The sequence below is a fragment of the Aspergillus bombycis genome (genome assembly GCF_001792695.1).
Source record: "Aspergillus bombycis strain NRRL26010 chromosome Unknown contig00146, whole genome shotgun sequence".
NCBI lineage: Eukaryota > Fungi > Ascomycota > Eurotiomycetes > Eurotiales > Aspergillaceae > Aspergillus > Aspergillus bombycis.
The window spans coordinates 33,356-54,700 of record NW_019170148.1 but is presented as its reverse complement, the minus strand read 5'-3'; the positions used below and the strand labels follow the sequence as shown (position 1 = coordinate 54,700).

At 46.1% G+C, this 21,345-nt stretch overlaps 7 protein-coding genes across 7 annotated transcripts; 3 read left to right on the top strand and 4 right to left on the bottom strand.

Moving 5' to 3' along the window:
- Positions 1–843: 843 nt before the first annotated feature.
- Positions 844–4,114, top strand: ABOM_010809 (calcium/hydrogen antiporter; the record flags this gene model as incomplete). The annotated part of the gene is made up of 4 exons (XM_022537937.1): positions 844–994; positions 1,055–2,889; positions 2,944–3,879; positions 3,941–4,114. 4 exons carry the CDS (start codon positions 844–846, stop codon positions 4,112–4,114), a joined length of 3,096 nt encoding a protein of 1,031 aa, XP_022384118.1.
- A 762-nt stretch (positions 4,115–4,876) lies between these two features.
- On the bottom strand, positions 4,877–6,923 carry ABOM_010808 (FGGY-family carbohydrate kinase; the record flags this gene model as incomplete). Its single annotated transcript, XM_022537936.1, has 3 exons — positions 4,877–5,932; positions 6,008–6,568; positions 6,699–6,923. The coding sequence occupies 3 exons, from the start codon at positions 6,921–6,923 to the stop codon at positions 4,877–4,879; spliced, it is 1,842 nt and encodes a 613-aa protein (XP_022384117.1).
- Positions 6,924–7,925: 1,002 nt separating this feature from the next.
- On the top strand, positions 7,926–8,604 carry ABOM_010807 (uncharacterized protein; the record flags this gene model as incomplete). Its single annotated transcript, XM_022537935.1, has 2 exons — positions 7,926–8,470; positions 8,541–8,604. The coding sequence occupies 2 exons, from the start codon at positions 7,926–7,928 to the stop codon at positions 8,602–8,604; spliced, it is 609 nt and encodes a 202-aa protein (XP_022384113.1).
- Positions 8,605–9,452: 848 nt separating this feature from the next.
- ABOM_010806 (F-box domain protein) lies at positions 9,453–11,166 on the bottom strand (the record flags this gene model as incomplete). Its single annotated transcript, XM_022537934.1, has 2 exons — positions 9,453–10,315; positions 10,374–11,166. 2 exons carry the CDS (start codon positions 11,164–11,166, stop codon positions 9,453–9,455), a joined length of 1,656 nt encoding a protein of 551 aa, XP_022384112.1.
- Positions 11,167–12,104: 938 nt separating this feature from the next.
- On the bottom strand, positions 12,105–14,346 carry ptpA (putative protein tyrosine phosphatase (Pyp1); the record flags this gene model as incomplete). The annotated part of the gene is made up of 2 exons (XM_022537933.1): positions 12,105–12,827; positions 12,928–14,346. 2 exons carry the CDS (start codon positions 14,344–14,346, stop codon positions 12,105–12,107), a joined length of 2,142 nt encoding a protein of 713 aa, XP_022384110.1.
- A 2,378-nt stretch (positions 14,347–16,724) lies between these two features.
- Positions 16,725–17,186, bottom strand: ABOM_010804 (cytochrome c oxidase assembly protein COX16; the record flags this gene model as incomplete). Its single annotated transcript, XM_022537932.1, has 2 exons — positions 16,725–16,805; positions 16,863–17,186. The coding sequence occupies 2 exons, from the start codon at positions 17,184–17,186 to the stop codon at positions 16,725–16,727; spliced, it is 405 nt and encodes a 134-aa protein (XP_022384119.1).
- Positions 17,187–17,628: 442 nt separating this feature from the next.
- On the top strand, positions 17,629–21,044 carry nic96 (linker nucleoporin NIC96; the record flags this gene model as incomplete). The annotated part of the gene is made up of 5 exons (XM_022537931.1): positions 17,629–18,065; positions 18,137–18,788; positions 18,835–19,816; positions 19,881–20,623; positions 20,718–21,044. The coding sequence occupies 5 exons, from the start codon at positions 17,629–17,631 to the stop codon at positions 21,042–21,044; spliced, it is 3,141 nt and encodes a 1,046-aa protein (XP_022384111.1).
- Between the last annotated feature and the right edge of the window lie 301 nt (positions 21,045–21,345).

Genomic DNA, 21,345 nt, shown 5'->3' with positions numbered 1-21,345 from the left:
TTGAGCACTAGCCACGGACCATCAGTCAGCCACGAGTTTATGCCTAAGGCAAGAAGTCCAAAAAATACCAGGCAGGTACTAGTTAACTAGTACTTGGGTACAGTCATACGGTGGCGGCTTACAAGCAAGCTTTGATTGGTGTCTGTGGGTCCTTCCTAGTACCTGCTATCTACTAAGTACTAGTAGTAGTGTAGTGGTCATTCTGGCCTTACAGTGTGGTACGTTTCGAGAGATAGAAGGTCAAAACCTGAAAGTATAGGGGCTCCTCCTGGACTGTTAAAGCGCATCTTAACAATTGCACATTTATGGAATGATCAATTAGAATCGTTCGCCTGCTCTTCACCACTTAGACGAGGTCTGAGACCTACATGTTGGTCTCAGCTGACTTTCGGGTGTAAGACTCAGAATTCTTGTCTTATCTCATGATCAAACTAGCTTCATAGAGCTTCCCTCTAACGCCCATTTATCTTTGTGCAGGTTCCGTCCGGTGGTAGCCTACCTCCAAACCCATTTTCCGCACTGATTGCAACATGTAAACTGGTTTCCCAACGGACACAGTATAGTATTGTGTGCAGGACACTTGGTCGACTCCTTTTTTCCTTCCCCCAGAATCTTTCTCCCGTTCTCTCCAGGAATCTGTATTGGTGAACTGTTTTTCCTTGCCTTCCTTCCTCCCTCCCCCTCCCTCTGTCTCTTTTTTTTTTTCTCTCTCTCTTTTTATTCCCTAGCCTTCTTCTAGCAGGCTCCTGCCCTTCCGTTTCCCCCAGCCTCCTAAATATCACACCTGATAAACTTCACGAGATCAACACCCTTATGAAAGAATAAAGGTAAATAGACGACACTATGTCTGGAAACCAAGGAGGAGAGGGCAACCCTTCCCCTTCGTTTCAACCAGAAACGTCCGTGCGGTTGCCGTCGAATCTAAGCAATGAAAATATGGTCTCTGGAACCGTCCGCCAGTCAAAGGTTACGGGACAAGAACGAAGAACCTATGGTGCGTTCTAGTATTGGTCGCTGGGGCTACTAATCTAGATCACTTACGTATTTCTTGTAGGTACTTTAGAACCATCAGAAAGGGTGGAACTTGATTCACGCCCGGATGAAAGTCGACCAGAGAGTTCAAACCGCATGCCTCCGTCTCAATCACCCTCAACGGTAACCCAATCTGATAAACCAAGGAAACCATCCGTCACGCGTCGCATGTCTTCTAAGCGGACGATACCCCATAAAGGTCAGGAGTTCTCTACTGACGATGATGTTCAAGAAGTTGAGGAAGACATCGCTAAGCAACATGCTACGAATCCTCAAAATTCACCGAGGATACGCCCCTTGCGAAAGCAAAGCTCGAGCCTCAGGCGAAGAATCAATGCTCGCATCAGTCCTCTGACACGAGCAGATCCTAAGGACAATGAAAATGAAAATATTATTCCACCAGTATCTAGCTTGGAAGGAGCCGGAAATGGCACTTCTTCTCAACACTCTGAGGGTGGAAGCCAAAATGGTAACGATAATAACGACGAGGACGTCAGCGATGCGGAAAGTTTTACATTAAAGGATCGGCAGCAGGCTATTAATGAAACGCATCCTTTTGGAATAAGGCTATGGAAACCTGCCCTGTACAAGAAGAGTCGTTCAGTAGAGAAGACCGCTGAAGGTGATATTCATTCGTCGCCTGGCGGTCGAGTGGGAACAATGCTGTTCCTAACAAATTTATTGTGGACCGTATTCTTCGGGTGGTGGCTTGCTCTGGCTGCGCTTATCGGTTCCGTCGCCTGCTTCATCTTCGCGTACTCTCCAAGTGCTGTGGAATATGGGAAGGTCTTCTCCGGCCTCTCTTGGTATCTGATATACCCGTTCGGATCATTTGTTCGTCTTGACACGGATGAAAATTACGCAGAGGAAGATGAAGGCGAAGGCCGCAGCATTAGCGAGTATGAGCAATGGCAAAACGGTGACCTAGAACATGGAAGACTATTCTTTGGCCCTCGCCGCGGCCGATCCCTCGTGGGCAGAAGAAGGAATAGCATTGATTCGGCCAGTGAGCAAGATAGTTTGCTGGGACGGACGCAAAGAGCCAGTTCACACGATAGTCCTCTGGGCCACCATAAACGACGTTTGTTTGGCCGCGGCGAGTGGACTCTTGGTCGTGTCGTGTTCTTTGTCTTTTTTTATTTCCTGGTGGGACCTTTGATGTTATTGGTATCTCTCCTCTGCTGGCTGCTGGTCTTCTGGATTCCAATGGGACGCGTGACGATCATATTATTTGATCATCTTCGTCGTCATCCCCTCGCTCTGTCATACCATTCCGATACCTCATATACACGGCTGATCCCAAACTCCTCTTCATCTATTCTTTTATGCACCTATCGTGCCGCCGGATTAAGATACTGGAAATACACGGTTGGCGGTACCAACATCTTTTTGATCAATCTCCTCGGTGTGGTACTGTTTGTGATTTTTGACTACTTCCTTTTGGAAAAAACTCTAGGTGTTCAAAACTCCTTGACTCACCCGGGCTTGATTTTCACCTTAGCCCTTGTTTCCATCATCCCCTTGGCTTATTTCATTGGACAGGCTGTTGCTTCGATCTCCGCACAGTCCTCAATGGGCATGGGTGCTGCTGTTAACGCTTTCTTTTCAACGGTGGTCGAAGTCTACCTATACTGTGTTGCTTTAACCGAGGGTAAAGGCCGGCTTGTTGAAGGTAGTATCATAGGTAGTATCTTCGCAGGCATCCTGTTTCTCCCTGGATTATCTATGTGCTTTGGGGCTATCAAGCGTAAAACACAGAGGTTTAATGTTAAATCCGCCGGTGTTACCTCTACAATGCTGATGTTCGCCGTGATTGCTGCCTTTGGGCCGACACTGTTCTATCAGATTTATGGCAGCGTAAGTTCTCGCCCAACTCTCTCACTTGGATATTGTTTCTCATTTGGCATTCAGCATGAATTAAACTGCCGCTCCTGCTTCAACGCTATAGATGCGAGCGGTAGTGATTGCCGTCGTTGTTACTTCTCCCAGGTCCCTGCTGTCAATGATAGCTTCTTTCGAAAGGCTGTAAAGCCCTATTCATGGTTTGCGGCTTTATTTCTGTTTCTATCGTATATTATCGGTTTATGGTTTACGCTTCGAACCCATGCTGCCCTCATATGGGCTACAGAGCTTGAGGAGAAGAAAGCCGCGGCTGCCGTCCAGGAGCACGGTCCTTACGAGCCAAGGCACCTCCTCCATAGTGGACCACCAGTGGCTGCTGGTGCAAACGTTGGTGCAGGCCCAAAGGGGTCCGTTAGAGATTCTCAATTGTACAAACGTATTCTAGGACAATCCCTGAAGCACATCGGCTTGTCCGAAAATTCAATCGAGTCCGGCGCAGAGCAGCCGGAGTCAAGCTCGATGCGTGATACGAGCACGCCCTATCTTGTCCCTCCGCATGGGGAGGGTGATGGGGACTACTCAGGTTTTGGCCGTTTTGGGGGTTTGTCGGGTGAGGAGAATGAACATCTGATGCGCCAGGTAACAGAAGTTGCAGCAACTGCTGCAGCAGTTGCTGCCCGCGATGCAGCTCGAACCCGAAAATTATCCATTCAACAGACCCCGGCACGCCACGGTAACAGAGGATCCACTGACCCAATCAAGGCGGTAGTAGAGGAGCTTGATGATATTGGACTCGAGCACGGCCAAACCAGTGGCGGGCATGATGCCCCAAACTGGAGCAAGGCTAGAAGCTCAATCATTCTTCTAGGAGCCACCGTTTTCTATGCAATCATCGCTGAAATTCTTGTGAACACCGTAGATGTGGTGCTGGAGAGTGTTGACATTGATGAAAAGTTCCTTGGAATCACACTATTTGCTCTAGTCCCCAACACGACGGAGTTCTTGGTATGTCTTATCGGTCAACCCCAAACTCAGTAAATGCGATGGCTCACTTTCAATATCATAGAATGCTATCTCTTTCGCCATGAATGGCAACATAGCCTTGTCGATGGAGATCGGTTCAGCCTACGCCCTACAGGTTTGCCTTCTGCAGATTCCAGCCCTAGTACTATTCAGCGCTATTTATGAACGCTTAATTGATCCGACAGAACTCCTAACTCACACCTTCAAGTATGTTTAACTCTATCCTTGAAACTACTAGGAAACGATCAAGAAGTCTAACCGGAAATTTAATTGCTTTAGCCTTATTTTCCCACAATGGGACATGGTTTCAGTAATACTTTGTGTCTTTCTTCTATCGTATGTCTACGGTGAAGGAAAGAGCAACTACTTCAAAGGGTCTATCCTTGTCCTCACATACCTTGTCGTTGTGATTGGCTTTTACTTGTCTGGCTACAGTAACATGGATGTTATGGGTGTCGATCGCCTCGACACATTGGCGCTTGGCACATCCCAAACATTTCACACTCTCGGTAGGTCAAGGACTGGCATAGCCTATTGATTGCAGATCCTTTGAGTGAATAAATGCGCTGTTTCGCAGGGCACTGAGGGCTGCAGGTATCTGTTTCATTGAAACTTGGCGCTTGGGTTTTGTAAAGTATTTACTTTCAACATAGATGTCCTGTGTTCGCAGAAATTAATTCTCAGATATCAAAATACCCATTCTAGTCAACTACTTTATTAGACCTGTAGGCATTTACCTATGTAAAGCAACTCGAGGGTTGATTTCAACGAGCCTTGATTTGTACCTATAACCGAAATAGCTACATCTATAACCATACCCCATTCATGTTCATTAATCTAACAATGCAATAAGCCACTTGGAGGAACTGAGGACACTTTGGGAGAAATTGGATTAAGCAGTCGTTTCCAAAAGTTACCAGGAGGGGTAATAAAGGCAACACAAGTCGCCATATAACTGAATAAAATCATATTCAAGTCTCTAAGACTTCCATGAGCTCACAGCGTTGTCAACAAGAGCCCGATACTCTTGCTGTTTATAACATTGCTCCAGGAATACTTTGTATTTGACATCAAGCAAAGCCTTCTCTGTCGCATTGTCTGTCGGGACTACCTTCTTCCCTGGCTTACTCATCCGATCCATTATCTCCCATAGATCTTCTGTTTTGCCGTCAGCATCTGCACTGGCAGCCTTAGCACCCAACATGGCTGCACCATGGCAGACGGCAGCGTGAATGTACCGCGGAATAAGGACAGGCATGCCGCAGGCGGATGCGATGAGGCCAACCAAGATCTCATTCTGACACTGAGATCCCGACATGAAGATGGAAGTGAGGCTATGACCAGCCTTGTTCATGGTCTCAACAATGTGTCGTGTCTGCAACGCGATAAACTCGAGCGTGGCATAATAATGGATAGCGAGCCCATCCACAGACTTATTACTTGTAAGGCCAATAACGGAGCCAGCCATTCCTGAGTCTGCAATCGGAGAGCGGTTACCCCATAGATCACCGTAGAAGAAAAAGTGGCGTGCCAGATAAGCCACATTTGGGGCTTGCTGTTCATGCGCCATTTCCTTCAAGTGTTCGTTCAAGTATTCGTATATATTGGCATTGTACGATTCAGCGATCGAGACCGCCTGATTGAAGGCTGGGTGGGTCTCAATAACGTATTTAAGGAGCTCTCCAGTTGCGGACTGCCCGCCTTCAGCCATCCAATACCCTGGTTGAATAGTGTCTCGATAGGGGCCCCAAACACCAGGGACAAATACGGGGTTGGGGGACATTGCAAGATGGCAGGTCGAGGTACCGGCAACAGCTGCTAAACGAGAAAATGCTTGCGTCTTATCGTTCTTGGCGACATCTGAGCTTAGCTGCTCAGATCCTAGGTCGACTTTGGCACCAACAGTACCAACCCAGCCTGCATAAGCGTCGATGACTCCACTTCCTATAGCAATACCAGAAGGTAATCCCAGTTCAGAGGCCGCTTTTTCGCAAAGGGTTCCAGCTAGCTCTCCAGCACTTAGGTAATCGCCGTTCTGGAGCAGTCAGCGGTCAACAATATTAAAAAAAACATGATCCAGCAGAAACCTGAAGTAAAGAAAAAGGCTCACCACCCCATCAACGCCCCCCATCCTCTTAAAGCTTTCTTGAGTGAGGTCCCCAAGGCCTATTTCGGCCAAGAAATCTTCTTGCCAACCTTTGACACTTCCGTCCACACCGACAGGGACGTAGCCTTGCTTACAAACAACGCTACAGAAGCTTCTCTTCTCGTTTCCAGTTGCGATGTGGGTCAGTGCATCGGCCAGATCATAGAACTTACACTGCTTGAACAGTTCTTTGGGCATGTGATTTTTCAGCCACAGGACCTTGGGAATCTCCATTTCAATGGACATTTTCCCACCAACGTAACGAAGCAAGTTATGGCTGGTAGCGTTGACCTTTTCCGTCTCCTCTACAGGGCGATGATCTAGCCAAAGGATGACATTGCGATCCGAATCGAAATTGGGTCCCGTGACAGATATAGGCTCGTCGGTAACGTTGGAAAAAACCGACAACGAACATGTTGCATCAAAACCAATCCCTCGTACGGTTTCTGGATCGATGTTGTGCTGGCTAATGGCACGTTGGACAGCCACACATATACACCGCCATATATCATTTGTAGATTGCTCCTAACGAACATCATCAGTCAAAAGTTCAGCATCAATAGTACAAGGCGTGTGGAAACAGAAATGAAAAGGCAAGGGGGTAGGGAGACAGAGACAATCAATAAAGATCAAGTAAGAAGGGGAAAAAGCTGACATAGTATCCCTGTTGTGGTTGCCAAAGGCCAATATTCTCCGATGCCAAACCAACAATATCCCCTTTACTGTCGATGATACAAGCCCGGGCACTGCCGGTCCCAACATCGATACCGATGTAATGGTCTATGTGAAAGTGAATGTCGTCTCGGCTATCTCTAGATGCTTGTCTAGAGCCCTGTCGCGATGGCCGGCGGTAAGGCATCGGAGGGGCTATGGAGGACATGGTGAGAAGCAAATGACGGTAAATAAAAGAAAAATATTGAGTAGGAGGCAAAGGCGAAAGTAAGTCCCTAATCGGAGGTGTCAGATGAATCAGGTGGTAGAGGCTTGTTGGGCTCACCAGGCAAAGCTTCTTTCTACCTTTTTCTTTTCCTGGAAAGAAAGTGGTATTTCAGGGAGTGAAACTAGGAAAGATATAGAGGAGAAAAGTAGTTCTGGCAGCCTTTCTTTGCTTTATTTTGCTTTACTTTGTTTTCACTTCTTTTTTGGGGGGGAGGGCACCTTTTTCTTCCTTTGGGTTTGTGGTTAGTTTTGATATATATGTCAGTGTGTTTGGAGGAGGGGGGTGGGAGCGAAATAAAGAAAGTTGTGAAAGATCGAGGAAGCTTAAACGAGGGATGCTGTACCTAGCTACTGAGTACGGAGTAGTATGACAGCATACCTGGAGTATACTGGGGATCATCCCAAGAATACAACCAAGCGCACAGTGTGGGGAATGAACCACGCCTCCAGACCAACTTGATGTGGAGAACCAGAACAATAGAGACAATGAAGCTCCGAATCGCTTTGAATTACAACAGGGCAACTCGATATCGTCTCCGACCGGATATCTCTAATATATACCTGGAGTATGTGCTGTATGTATAGGACAATTGTAGTATGGATACGGAGAGTGAAAAATTCTCCTTAATGACGGACTTGGTTGGGTCTAATTGCAAACGCGGAGAGTACTCTTAGTAGAGAAAAGCGGGATAGAGTAGTAGAATATACCTATGTTCTGTACATACAATACGGTATGTATCCTCTTAAAATTGGTATCATAGTATGTATAGTACTGCACTGTTTGTATTGTATATACAGTACATGTATTGGATTTTCCCTTCTCTCTGTATTCAGGCTCCGGTCAGATTACACCGAAGAGATACATAGTACATACATACTAGTACTTCAACCGCTTGCACAACCTCCTCTACTTCCGCCTCCTGCTACCATTGATCTCCTCAACATGCGCTTATTTACCGTCGTATTCTCGGTACTTTCCACCATCAACTCATACGCTCAGGCTACTACTCCAGACTCTTCTCAACGCATCTCAACAGATATTTTCTATTGGCCCATAACATCCTCTGAACCTTCGGTCTTCGCCCGCGTCTCCTACGATCCAAACTCTTTAGAGTCCAACGTGATATCCTACTCACCTCCAATCACGGTGCAAACTGAGTCATCAAGCCTAGTGCGTGTCGGCCTATATACATCCAACGGGATCGACCCGAAGCAATGGACCGGGACTCTCACGTCTTGGTCTGCCATCGCAGGAAGTGATGGTCAAAGGCCAATGCTTCAGCTTTATCTCGATTCTTCTAATAAAGTCTACTTCGTGGCTCTAACATTATCACTGCTCGAGTCTACCACTGCATCAAACACAACAAGCCCTATTATGAAACTTATCCCCCTCGAAGCTGGACCCCGACCGCATCTTAATCGCCCTGTTGTTGTCACTCCAGATGGCACAATCCCTGAAGATGTCGTTGAGAAAACATTCTTCCAAAAGTAAGCGCGGTGTATATCTTAGATTCACCCTCCTGTCTAGAATAGGCTGACATATCTTGCATCCTACCAGGTATTGGTGGGTTTTCCTCATCATCACATTTCTGGCTATGTCTGGTAGCGGAGAAGAACAATAATTTTTTTGGCCCGGTCCTTCCTCACTATCCACTCATAATCGCCATTATTTGTCCTGAGAACTTTCCAGCAAGAGATAGGAGAGTGGGAATGATCAGACCAAAATTGTCAAAGCAAATCAGAGAATGTCACGGAAGGTCCTAAGACACACCCACGTGCAATCGTCGACACGCGTACTGTTTCTATTAGAGATCTACATGGTCTTAAACTCCGAGTGGTAAGTTGACTAAGACTAAAATCTATTTCGGAAACTCGAGTTTCTCAAAGCGGTCCCCTTAATTCATTGCCCTATACTGTAACAGACTTTGCTGCTATTTTGAGAGTCATTAATCAGTACTGGGAGAAAAGCGAAGATGGAAATGCCATGAATTGATTTTAAGTAGCCTCTTGTGCGCAAGCGATGGACTTTCTTGAGGATCATGCATCTCAATATCGCTTCCTTCACCTGGGACGCTTATATGTTGAAAGTCTACTTTGTAAAGGGATGATATACACCGTAGCTATGGCGGCCCTTCTATTATTATGCGGAAGTGCTATGGTGTTTAGTAGGCGCCGAAAGTTCGGTATCTTTCTACTTCTTGAATAAAGCTGATTGCCAAGTACATTGCATCAGGGTGTGCGGCAGTTGTATTATCTCAGAGACATATTATAGAACTTCTTTTTACCCCTAATGAATATATTCGATGATATCGCACCTAACAGTTGAGCTCCTTGCTCGTCGATAGCATAACCCAATCAAGTTAGAAATATGAGATCAGGTACATACCATAGCATATTATCTAAGAACCTCAAAAGCCGTGTTATGCGTTCTCACAACCCTATCGTGCTTGAGTCACTCCAAGTCACTCATCTAAGCCGGAAGCTCTTTAGTTATTCGTTGGCCTCTTCCTAACGGGCCAAGATCCCAGAACATCAACCCTCGGTCTGTGATAGCCAACAATTCATCCTCCACATCTGTAAAACATAATTTGAAGCAGACCGCGTCTAGTGGGATAACGATCGGCCGCAGTTCGACCATTCCCGAGTCTGGGGACTGCAGCAAGGGCGGGTAATACCCGTTGGAATTTTGTTCGATGAGTGCATTGGGTTGCAATGCCCAGATGTACAAAACATTCCAGTTAGCGACAGCAATCCGTGTGCCATGTTTCGAAGTAGCAACTCTACACCCGAGGGAATTATTCGAATCCTGAAACCCCCAAAGTCGTGCAACTACTGTCCAGTCAAAAAAGCGTCGCCCGCGTTCAAGGTTCAGAACATGCCCACAATGTTCAGAGGAGCAGACCGCTTCGGATTTCAACAAACATGCGACAGTCCAATCTTCCGTGCGATGAGTCGCTATTCCGAAGGCAAGGTATTTCCAGTGACATCTGGAATGGCCGTTTCCCTCCACTCTCGTTGCATGTGTTCCATAAAAAGGAATGGCGATTGAGAAGAGAAGACTCAAGGAACCCGAGAACTGCACTAGTGATGAGTTCTCATATAATGTAGGCTGGACCGGGAAAGAAGTCATATTGATCCTTTGGAATGACCCATATAAAGTTTGGGCTCGGTGGTAATAGAGTATTTGGGTTGATCTATCGTTGAATGCAAGGTCTATAACGGGTCCTTTCTGGCAGTTAAAACGGGGACCGGTCAGCCTTGCATGGAGGTGTATGCCATCATTGTGATGCTGTTTGGTCCAGTCTACAAGCACACAAGAATCATAGGCAAGATCTGTAACTTGGTCAAAATCTATCTCCATATTTGTTAGCAGCAGAACTGGGAAACGAACCTATTGCACTTGGCAGGCTGTGGACGCTAGATGTGCTCTGTGCATTATAAAGCACTACTTCATAGTTTTCACTTTCGCGGGAATGCTGCCAGGAGATTGCAAAGGTATCTCGATGGGCAGCGGCAAGAGCCAGAGGCTCATACTCAGCATGGTCCGGGAATGTACATACGCGAACAGGATCCTGGCGAGACTGGAGGGAATAGCGAATGAGATAGATCTGCCCCCCGATATAGGATTTAGATGCTTGTTTAATGAATGGGTGCTCTGAGTCTGTACTTTCTTCAACCGTAGGTGTAAAGCGTTGTAGGACATAGAGGCCATCATCTGCATCAAAGGCTGTCTTTAGAACCTCGACTATTCCTGGCTGAAGCCGGTGTGGTTTTAAGCAAGCTTTAAGTTGAAGCTGGCCATTCTCGGTGCGAAAAAGCCGAATGTCCTCGTGGCCTTTGTAGACAAGCGCAAAGGTCTGGTGTTCTGAGGGGGCTAGTGATGATGCTTTGACATCAAGGACCAATGACCCAAAGTGGAAATGAGTGCAACCTGCGGTGAACTGTGCACCATACAGTTGCTGGGACGCGCGCCTTTGAAGTACCCGGAATAGTTGCGTTGACTCAGTAGGTAGAAGATCCTCATTCAGCCCAGGTGTTTGGCACAGGTGATGGAATAGAATCTCCCGGCAGTTAGAGGCAATGGCATAGAGAGTGCGACAAGCGAAAGCTGCCTGCAGGAAGGCTGGCGTGGTTGAGTATTGAAGAACAAGTTGTATCAGTTCTGTGGGGAGTTGTAGGAGCATGGCACCGGCTACAATGATTCGTTCAGAAGACCTCAAGTAATTGATGATGAAAGAACAAGCAGAAGAATATCGCCACTTGAAGCTTGCTGGTGGAATCCGGCACTTGAAATTATACGAGCACCTAAGGATTCTAAAGATGCAGATATGTTAGACCATCCAGTGAAAGCAGACTAATATGCCACCTAGAAATAAAGTTATGTTTCATTATCAGCACGGATGAGAGCCGGATCGAGTGGGGATTTATCGGGTTGGAAGTTGGCAGGCAGTCGCCGACCGTCAGATATGGTTGCCTGAGCATCCAGTGATGATGAACGAGGTGAGACAGCCATCCAAAAGTTAATGATGCCTGGATATATCCGGATCCATACCACCTCCTCGTGGATACAAAAGCCCAGCTTGAACTCTCAGCACCCAGTTTGCATATATTTTGATTACGGATCTTTGGCTTTTCAACTTCGGAGGCGAAGTATTAAATTTGCTCCTGGGCTTCTCCTTAACTACAACTTATTTATATCAACATGGTACAAAAGAACAGATTCCATGCTCTAAAATCAGTTCCTAAATTATGTACCCTTCGTTGTCATACTATCCCACCTCATAGAAACCTCTAGTTTCAACTTAGAAGAGTGGGCCGCCGTCTGTCTCCGACGTACACTGTCACAAGAGACCATAAATCCCCCATCACCAGAGAGATACAAGTAAATGGCTAATTCAGCTAATTCCAGGATAGACCAAACGAGGTCTGATCCCTAAAGAAATAAGTAGAAAGGTAAGTCAAGACGAAGTGCTCTGCCAAACACATAGGAATGCGTCTAATACAGGTCATATATGAAGAGAGACCAGACAAGTGTAGATGCTGAACAACAGGCATAACCAACAAGACTGTGCCTGACGAGTCAAAGGTCTGACTCTTGAGGTGACAAGCTCTATTACTAGTACTATCCCAAGCGTTTATTTTCCATCCGAGAAACGAACCACTCCAAAACGCTCTCGTAGCACAGGACGAACTGACTCAAGTTCTGGACCATGCTAGGTCTTTGTGTGCGAAACTCAGCTACAGTTTTGGCAATGAGATCCAGTTTTCCATCGTAGGAGTCGTGGTAGAAATGATCAATCATTTGTGAGCTCCGTGAGTGTGCTGTATCTTCTGCGGGCCTTCGCTTTAGCATGTCCAGCACACTATCAACAGTACAGAAGGTCCCCGTACGGCCACACCCCGCACTGCAGTGGACCAACACTGGCCTCCGCTCAGCTGCCCCTACGTCACGGCTAGGAGATGCATCTCTGACTTTATCACACTGTTCAATCAGCTTAAGTAGATGGGCAGGTTGTGAGGTGGTGCCAAAATCTGGCCAGCATGGATATTGCAACTGCGTCACTTCACGTAGGGGCTGAAATGGAAAAGCCGAATGCGACAACCCAAAATGCCGAACTATGATATAAGGTTTACCGAAATCCTCGCTTGTTTTTAATGAAGGACCGGCTTGCTGCGAGTGTGGAGAATCTATATCGAGGTGTTTCTGGGAGAAGTTGTTGACCTGAAGAGGCCCGTATTTTCCAGACTCCCAATATGGGTGACATTTAATCTGGCCTCTTTCGAACTCTGCAGTCAACGTAACGACGAGCCTGACATCTTGTTCCCAAATTACACGCCAGAAATCCTGGAGACCTCGTAAGCCAAACTAGTATCAGGGCTGATAGAAGGGTTTGCAGAGAACGAGTTTAGGGAGAACCAGATGCTGAGGAATCGATAGAACTTACAGTAAATGTATCAGGGACAGGGGCTTGAGTAGCTATGTAGCACTTATTGCCATACTCTGCTTTCATGAAGTTTGCATTTACGTAATCACACCCCCCAGGCGGCACATCCTGCAGCTTCACCCGAGAGTGATCAAAAGGATAAATGTCGTTGTATCTGTTTTTTGTGCCTTTCTCGATACCTGCGACACGGAATTTCTCCGGGAAAGTATTGGCTGCTGAAGTATCGGAAGACTTGTCATAAGTCAGTGCCTGTTTCATGCGTTCTAATTCTTTCTTCTCGAGTTCTAGAAATTTCTGTGAAACGCTACGGCCTTGGTCTGCTGGATCTGTCGCCTCCCGCAGCCAAGGTGGTAGTGACTGCCTCAACGATTCTGTCAGGTTCTCGGGCAACTGGAGAGGAATTTGACCGACACCACCAAGAAGATCCATGTGCTGCCGGATGTTCCCAAAAAAGGGGATCGTAGGACGTGAGGAATCAGGCAAAGCACAACCCCCAGCAATCGGGGCAACAGATGGTAGGTCTATGTGCATTGAAGTTGGTTTTTTTAACAGTTTTGCAGGCGAACGTTGCTGTTGCAAGAGAGAAGGAAATCGGTTTGAAAATGAGTCGAACCCACCCCTAAGGATTAGCCCATCCCCATCCCATCCTTCGGCCGTGAACTTTTTCAGCACATTGGCTAAAGGCCCTGCATCCTTCATGTCAGAAGTCCCTGCATCATAGACGATAATATAACGACAATGTTTCCACCTCGCAAAGCTCATCCTGTCCACGTGATTTGTGAAAGTATTTGCCAACTTTTGTGTATCAAACGAAGGACGCTTCAATAAAGTCGTCGGTATGCAAAGATTCAACGATCCCTTGATGCTCCCTTTCGCAAAATGCGCATATGGCCGCACATCTAACAGCATGACATCATTGGGTGAGGATTCAAGTAACTCAGCACAGCGTTCAACTGCAACGGCACGTCCATTTCCAGACGTAGTATTCGTAGAGGTATCAGGTTGGTCAGAAATAAAATCCTTTTTCGGCAAGACACGACTTAAAGAACGTCTGTAGATCGCAGACGCCCTACGTTCGTGAACGGTTGAGCCAGCTTCTGTGTGATTCGCATACTCATCGAGCACAGTCTTCGTAGGTAATAAGTGTGGTTTTGGGCTAGGAATTGAAGACTGGGCATAAGAGAGCGTATCACCAGTCTTTCTAGGACTGGTGGAACTCTCCACGCTGATAGAGAAATAATTAGGACCCGAACGTTCTGGGACTGTATTGCGAGGACTAAGGTTGGAGTTGAGCGGAGACTGGTGAGAGTCACACAACGAAAAAATTGCTGCTGAGGTAGGGTGACCTGTGATTTGTAGGTTTGGTGGCTCCTGAGGCCACGGCGAAGTAGGTGATCTCGGACCCGTCATAGCAGACATATTTCCTTCACATACACAACACAACGTTCTTTTCCTTGCTTTTTCAATAACGCTCGGGTGCTCAAATTAGTTGAAAAGCCCGCTTGCCATCTCGAGATAACTCGAATTTCCAGATGGAAACGACCAGGAGCCGAGTACTTTCCTGGGGACTTCTCCAACCGAACTAATCAGCCTATAAGGAATGCACCTTAGCACCCCAAGTGCTATCGCATTTAACTGGCACCGTAGCCGAATACCGTTGATGTTTGGCAGTAAGAGCACGCTAAATTGCACAGCCAGTCTATGCGCAATAGCTGGTATTCTCGATGGTCCACCAAGTCTTAAACGGGGATTGATGGGGGACAAACGTTGGATAAGGCAGGCGATCCTGCAAAAAGTCGAGTCACAAGTGAATAAAACCCATCAGTACGGTAAAAGATAAGTTAGGTTTTCCGGGGCTTAGCAGTCTACCTCGAACCCAAGGCGACAAAATTGGGTACTGGAGGTGGATGAAGTTCTGGCCACAGCAGCGGTCGTGGCTCGCGTCTCACATAAGGGGCCCAAAAAAAATGATTGCACACTCAACTTCAGGCAGAGTTCCTGAGCCAATCGAAGGCCTAGAAAGAAAAAGTGGGGGGAGGAGGGGTTTGGTTGATACCAATCACTGATCCACTACCATCATTGAGCACGAAGGGGGAAACGGGTCAATAAGCGAGAAATATCACGTAGGGCGAATGAATGGTGAAGAAAATTGAAGGAACTAAGACGTTCTTTGGGTATGACGTATATGGCCCATGGGGCCGGGAAGCGGCGAAAGTGTGCAGAAAAGCCAAAACTTACGAGGCAGGAGGCCGGTCTGGATCTCCCCATCAAGGAACCTGACGAAGAAAGCGCGGTGGCAACCTTACTAACTGTTTTTCATGCTCCCTTAATATGGATAATTCATCACAGTCCCCTGTTATTTGACTAGTAATAGCAACCAATATATAACGAAGAGTATAGCGTAGATACCCATATATTTCCTGATTTTTAAATCGTACCATTATGTAGTTAGCGTCGATCGTAGCTGACGTTATTGTTTTCCACAATGCATAACGTATTCGGTAAGCAGTCCGGTCATGCAAGCAGTCCGGTCACCTCTGTATTCCATATAAAATAGCATATTTTTGAATATCGATATCTCAACAAACTTATATTCTATCTATTTGTAACTTTATATATAGTTTAATCTATACTACAATAATAAGTTATCAAATTTATAGATGCCAACAATATTTTATTACCAGAATAAAATAAATTATACTGTAATATATAGTATCTTTTGTATATAGCTGTAATTTATCTTTCTAAGATTTTATTTCTACTAATATTTGAGATATATATAGAGACTATCTACATAAATACTGTAACAAATTAATAGATATGTAAAATATAGAGTTGTTGAGATATTGATATTCAAAAATATGCCATTTTACATGGAATGCAGAGGTGACCGGACTGCTTACCGAATGCGTTAGTTGCAAGTTAAGGGTGATCCTTTTACATCCTTTAGCGTACTGAGACATACTCCGTTGCTGAGGCTGCTGCAGTACAAACATCAACAGAGCCCATACCAACCATCTAGTGGTTTGGTTTTGACTGTCCGTTTGTTCCACATAACTAAATCACGCGGCGGATGATAAATAAAGCTGAAAATGTTCGTGGTTTTAATAGTGCCACGTTTAGAGAAAGTTGCCTAAAGAAGGAAAAGGAGGTTCATACAATAAAAATGGGCTGTTTTCGTTATGTATAGGGTATAGAGTACAGTATTGTAGGTACCTACGATATGTATCGCTTTGGAAATAAGTTCACCACAGCAGTGATGCTTGTGGCTATTGTCGTTTGTTCATCTCGGCTTCAGGGGTGGGGAAAGACAAGAGGGACAAAGGAAATATCTTCAAGGCAATTTAACCAAGTAGGTTCCCTGTTTGATTATTTGGTTATGATCGCTTGCACCGCGCGGAGCAAGACTAGGTACGTAGCTACATATGGTGGGGGCTTCCATTTTCAAGTAATGATGCGGGTAAATGGCGGAGGACCTCTCAAACCTATTCATACAGAGCTTCTTACGGTACCACCGAGGCTACTGACAGGGGGTTTCTCTAACAGAAGTGGAAGGCTTCCTATAAATGAAAATCACCAAATGAGTGGATTCCAAACAGTTGTGTGTACATACTCAGCAGTTTGGTTCACAAAGGCTGTTCGGCAAGTTCAAGTACAAGTGGAAGGGGGAAGGTATCTATATGGAAAAAGACGCAAACTGATCAGCTGCAGAGCTCTTGTAATGAATAAACTCTGAAACAGCCAACAGGCGAGATAAGCAGGATGCAGAAATTGTGGTATGATAGTACTTAAGTAGTTCACAGTTTCCCATCAGGTTCACCCTTAAATCTTTGTACTCTTTTCTGCTCCCAGTTGTCCAAATCTTTCGCCATGAGCCGCTGTAGAAATTCGTTAACGATGTGCCCTTCAACGATGAGTTATATAGTTAAACATACATAGTACTCTTCCCTCTCATCTCCAATTATCCGCCTCCGAGGGTTCCTTCTGATTCCCTCTTCCCCGTCCGGCCCTCTCAGTCCTAAATTCATTGCTTCCTCTTGGCTTAATTGCTGCACCTTGCGATCGTACCGTTCATATCTCAGGGCAGCAGCAGGGGTCAAAGCAAATGACCCCGCAACTATTATCATAACAAAGGGAAATCCAAAGAGAAGAAACGGATGCTTGGGCAATCTAGCGCGGTAGGTCTCGCCGATCCGATCCCCGAGTGAAGAAGAAGCTGTTGTTGCACGACGAAACGTTTTGCTTTGGAACACGGGCATTGCCGAAAGAGATATGAGAATTCAAGGAAGTCTAGGAACACGAATATAGGAAGTGGTGTACTACTCTGCTCTTAACTAAACCTAGAATGCGTTATTATCAAAAGGGCTTTTCTGTCTTGGTGAGCCTAAGGCAGGCTACTGTGGACTTGAGAACTGAGCATTCGGTGAAATAGAAAGTCCGGGATAAGCTGGTTTTGGAAATACATCGCGGCAGCTTGGAAACCGGTCCTCACAAACATTAAGTGCGAAGGGAAGACCTACAACAGAACTACCAAGTCTAATGTCCAAGATTGTCTACTGTGACTAAAAAGTGAGCATCACCTTTCATACACTGCCTTTTGTATAGTTCCGTACCACTTGCTTATGGATCAGAATTTATTCACTAACCCAACGCTATTCTGATCGTTAAAGGTCGTTCCCTTACCACCGTTTTCATTGCTCAATGGCATCCACAAGCTCAAATTCTTTATTTGGAGGGGGTGCACTGGGATCCACCACACAGCCATCGACCCTCTTCACAACAAATAGTCCCATAAATGTTGTAGGGAATACGTTCACTCAGGGTCAATCAACCGGATCACTTTTTGGCGCACAGCCGCAAGCCCAGCAACAGTCTACCCCATCTTCAAATCTCGAGCATAGCCAGGCCCAGGCTAATATAACCCAACCCTCACTTCCTCCTAATCAATCTACGCAGCCCGCCTTTTTCAACAGCTTGTTAGAGCGTGGTAAAAAACGACCACTTTCTACAATAGGGCGAAGCAGCAATTACGAAGAGCTACCCAGTCTTCAATTAGGCCTTGATGATATCCGAAGAAAGGCAAGAGAACTTGGTAATGGGGGAGCAAAGGGTCCACAACATATACAGGACAGTAAGGCGTGCGTATATTCATCAGACTTGATATTCCTTCCATGGCTTTACAATAATACTAATTTTTAATCGGTACCAGTCACTATCTCCTTGCTGCATCTGGAGTTTCACCAGGACATACTTTGCGGGATCTTAAAGCTTTAGACCCCCAAGCCTTAGTATTAGGCCCTACAAAAGAACAGGAGACTTTTGATCCTGACAATCAAAAGTTTTTGCGCAATATACAACAACGCGGCCGCCATGCAATGATTTCGGAGAGCCTTACTCGTATTCATAAAGATTTCGATATATTCTTGGAGGAAAAGGTCGACCTAGATTGGGAAGAGCAACGTCGAAGAATCTTTCAGCATTTTGGTCTGGCACAGAAGGATGACAATGTCGGTGATGGAAGAGGCACATTCGGCCGTTCTGTGCGACAGTCAAAACAATATGGTGCCACATCAAGCTACACCGCCCCAGGCGTCACCCATAGGAGTGTCTTTGGGCGCTCTGGCATGGAAAAGTCAGTTATTGGTGTACCCGGCACTAGAACGGCGAACCATAGATTCTCTGACGGCCCGATGGAACGAAATGAGGCATCCGGCACTCCATCTTCAGATCTGCATTTCTTACGGGAAAAGATGAGCCGTTATGCGGATAAGGTTCAATTGCTGAACTCTGCTAGACTCCAAGCAGATACTTTCCCTGTCCTCCACGAATTTTCCGAAGTTGAAAGCCATGCTGGTGGTGATGTAAGTTGACTTGATTGGAAGTTTTATTCTCAGCTGACGGCATAAGGTTCCCCGGCAACTCTTTGACGCTTACCATGCGCTGATAAGCATTGTTCAAGAAACTCCAAATATTGTAAACACGTCAGATCCGGGTGCATTGAAGGAACGCCAATTTTCCGAAGATTACCTGGATGAAGCGCCAGGCTCGCGACGTGCTATTAGCTTGAGAAAGAGGATTGTGGATGGGTCCAGAACGTTTCTCGAGAATCTATTCTATAACGAGGTTGAAAGTGTGATCGCTAAAAACCCTCGAGAAGCGCAGCTTGGTGGAATACCAACTGTGATCAATAAAATTCGCGCCTATATCCGACTTAGAGCGGCGAGGAAGGATCTCGCTCCTGACGGGACAGAGCTGCAAATGGTTGGTCAGGATTATTGCTGGATCCTCATATTCTATCTTCTCCGATGTGGATTCATTACTGAGGCGGCAGAATATGTTAGCCAAGATCCTGGCTTCCGGTCATTGGATCATAAATTCGTAACTTATATGACAACTTACTCACAGAACAGACGTTTACCAAGGGATCTACAACAAAAAATCAACGGTGAATATCAACAACGATCACGCAATGCTCCTGATAACACTGTTGATCCTTATCGGATGGCTTGTTACAAGATTATCGGACGCTGTGACCTCAGTCGCCGACGCTTGGAAGGGGTAAACCAAAGTGTTGAAGACTGGATGTGGTTGCAGTTCAACTTAGCTAGAGAAGATGATCGTACTGAAGAGGTTGCAGGAGATGTTTTTGGGCTGGAGGATATCCAGACGGATATCGCTGAAATCGGGCAGCGAGTTTTCGGGAAGGGCCAAGAGGGACCTGGCGGCTATGGAACTTTCTTTCTCCTACAAATCCTGGGAGGAATGTTTGAACAAGCCGTCTCCTACCTCGGTTCTTACGCTCCAGTCAGCGCTGTGCACTTTGCAATTGCTTTGGCCTACTATGGCCTTCTGCGCGTATCTGATTTTTACGCTTCAGGTGAAGAAATTCGTAAGTAACACTATTCTTAGCTTTTATCTGCCTTGACTTTATATGGATACGCTAACAGAAACAGTATCATTCACTGTGAAACAATATCCACAAATCAATTTTGGCTATCTCGTCATACAATACACGAAGGAATTCCGTACGGGATTGGTGGAGGCAGCAATTGATTACTTCTCCTTGCTTTGCCTTAACGCTGACCTTCCAGGCTCCTTGGGCAAGTCACAAGCCTCAGTGTGTCACGAAGCATTGCGCGAATATATCTTGGAGACCCGGGAATTCGCCAGGTTGTTGGGAGATGTACGTTCCGATGGAACCAGAATCATGGGGCTAATTGAACAACGGATTGGCTTGATTAAGTTGGTAGATCAAGAGGAGTTTTTGAAAACAATAACTGTGCAAGCGGCAGCTGTAGCCGATGACAAGGGCTTAATCACAGATGCCGTCCTTTTGTACCATCTTGCTGAAGATTACGACCGCGTGATTGATATCATCAACAGAGCACTATCTGATTCTGTAGGTGTCGAATTGGGCGGTCCTTCTTTGAAACTACAGCCATTACAACCACGGACAAAACGGCAAGACGCTCAAGCCTCAGAGCAGGAGGCTTTTAGGGAGCCTGGTAGTAGCCTCAGCTTGACAGCAGTGGAAGACCCCGTGGCTCTGGCACGAAACATTATCAGCATTTACAATATGAATGCCCTGTATTACCAGCGAATCCGCCCTGTCAACCGTGACGCATGTGGTTTGTTGCTTCAAATGATGGAAGCCAAAGCTGAAGTTGAAGCAGGAAAATGGACTCCAGCCCTGGATGTAAGTATCATCATCCGTAACAAATTGATGGCCATGCTCTTCTACTTTCTTCCTTTCCCTCTTGGCTTCTGTCTCTAACAGTGTTTGTTTGCAGGCCATCAACACCCTGAATATCCTTCCTCTTCGGGCTAGAGGCTCAGTACCCTATATCCGAAGCGCTGCTCAAGCATTCTCGTCCTTTCCAACAATGATCTCTCGCAATATTGGGCATGTGGTAATGTGGAGCATCACATGTATTGGCAATGAAAGAGAACGACTAAACTCTGGGACATACGAAAATCAAATCAGACAAAGCCTAGCGGATGAGTTACTGGTAATGGCCAAAGATCTGATGATCTTTTCTGGTATGGTGAAGTATAAATTGCCCCCCAGAGTCTACGAGACGCTCGCCCGTGCTGGCGCAGAAATCGGGGCATATTGAATGCTATTCTACTAGGTAGTTGCAATGCAGTGTATTCTTGATGTTACTTACCTAAATTACTACTACCATTCCTCGTACAAGCTATGCGCCGATTGATCAGAACTTTGATATGTGCAAATTGTAGGTATGTAGTGTTGGTGCCCGCATCCGCTTGGATGTACCTCGGAGGGTACCGGTAAACCCATGGGCGGACTTTTTCCGCGCCGGGGTCGCAAAGGTTGCGCCAAGGGGTTCTTTGAGCGGATAGGTCTAGGCGATGCAGACCTACATCGAACATTTAACAGAGAATCGCCGAACAAGG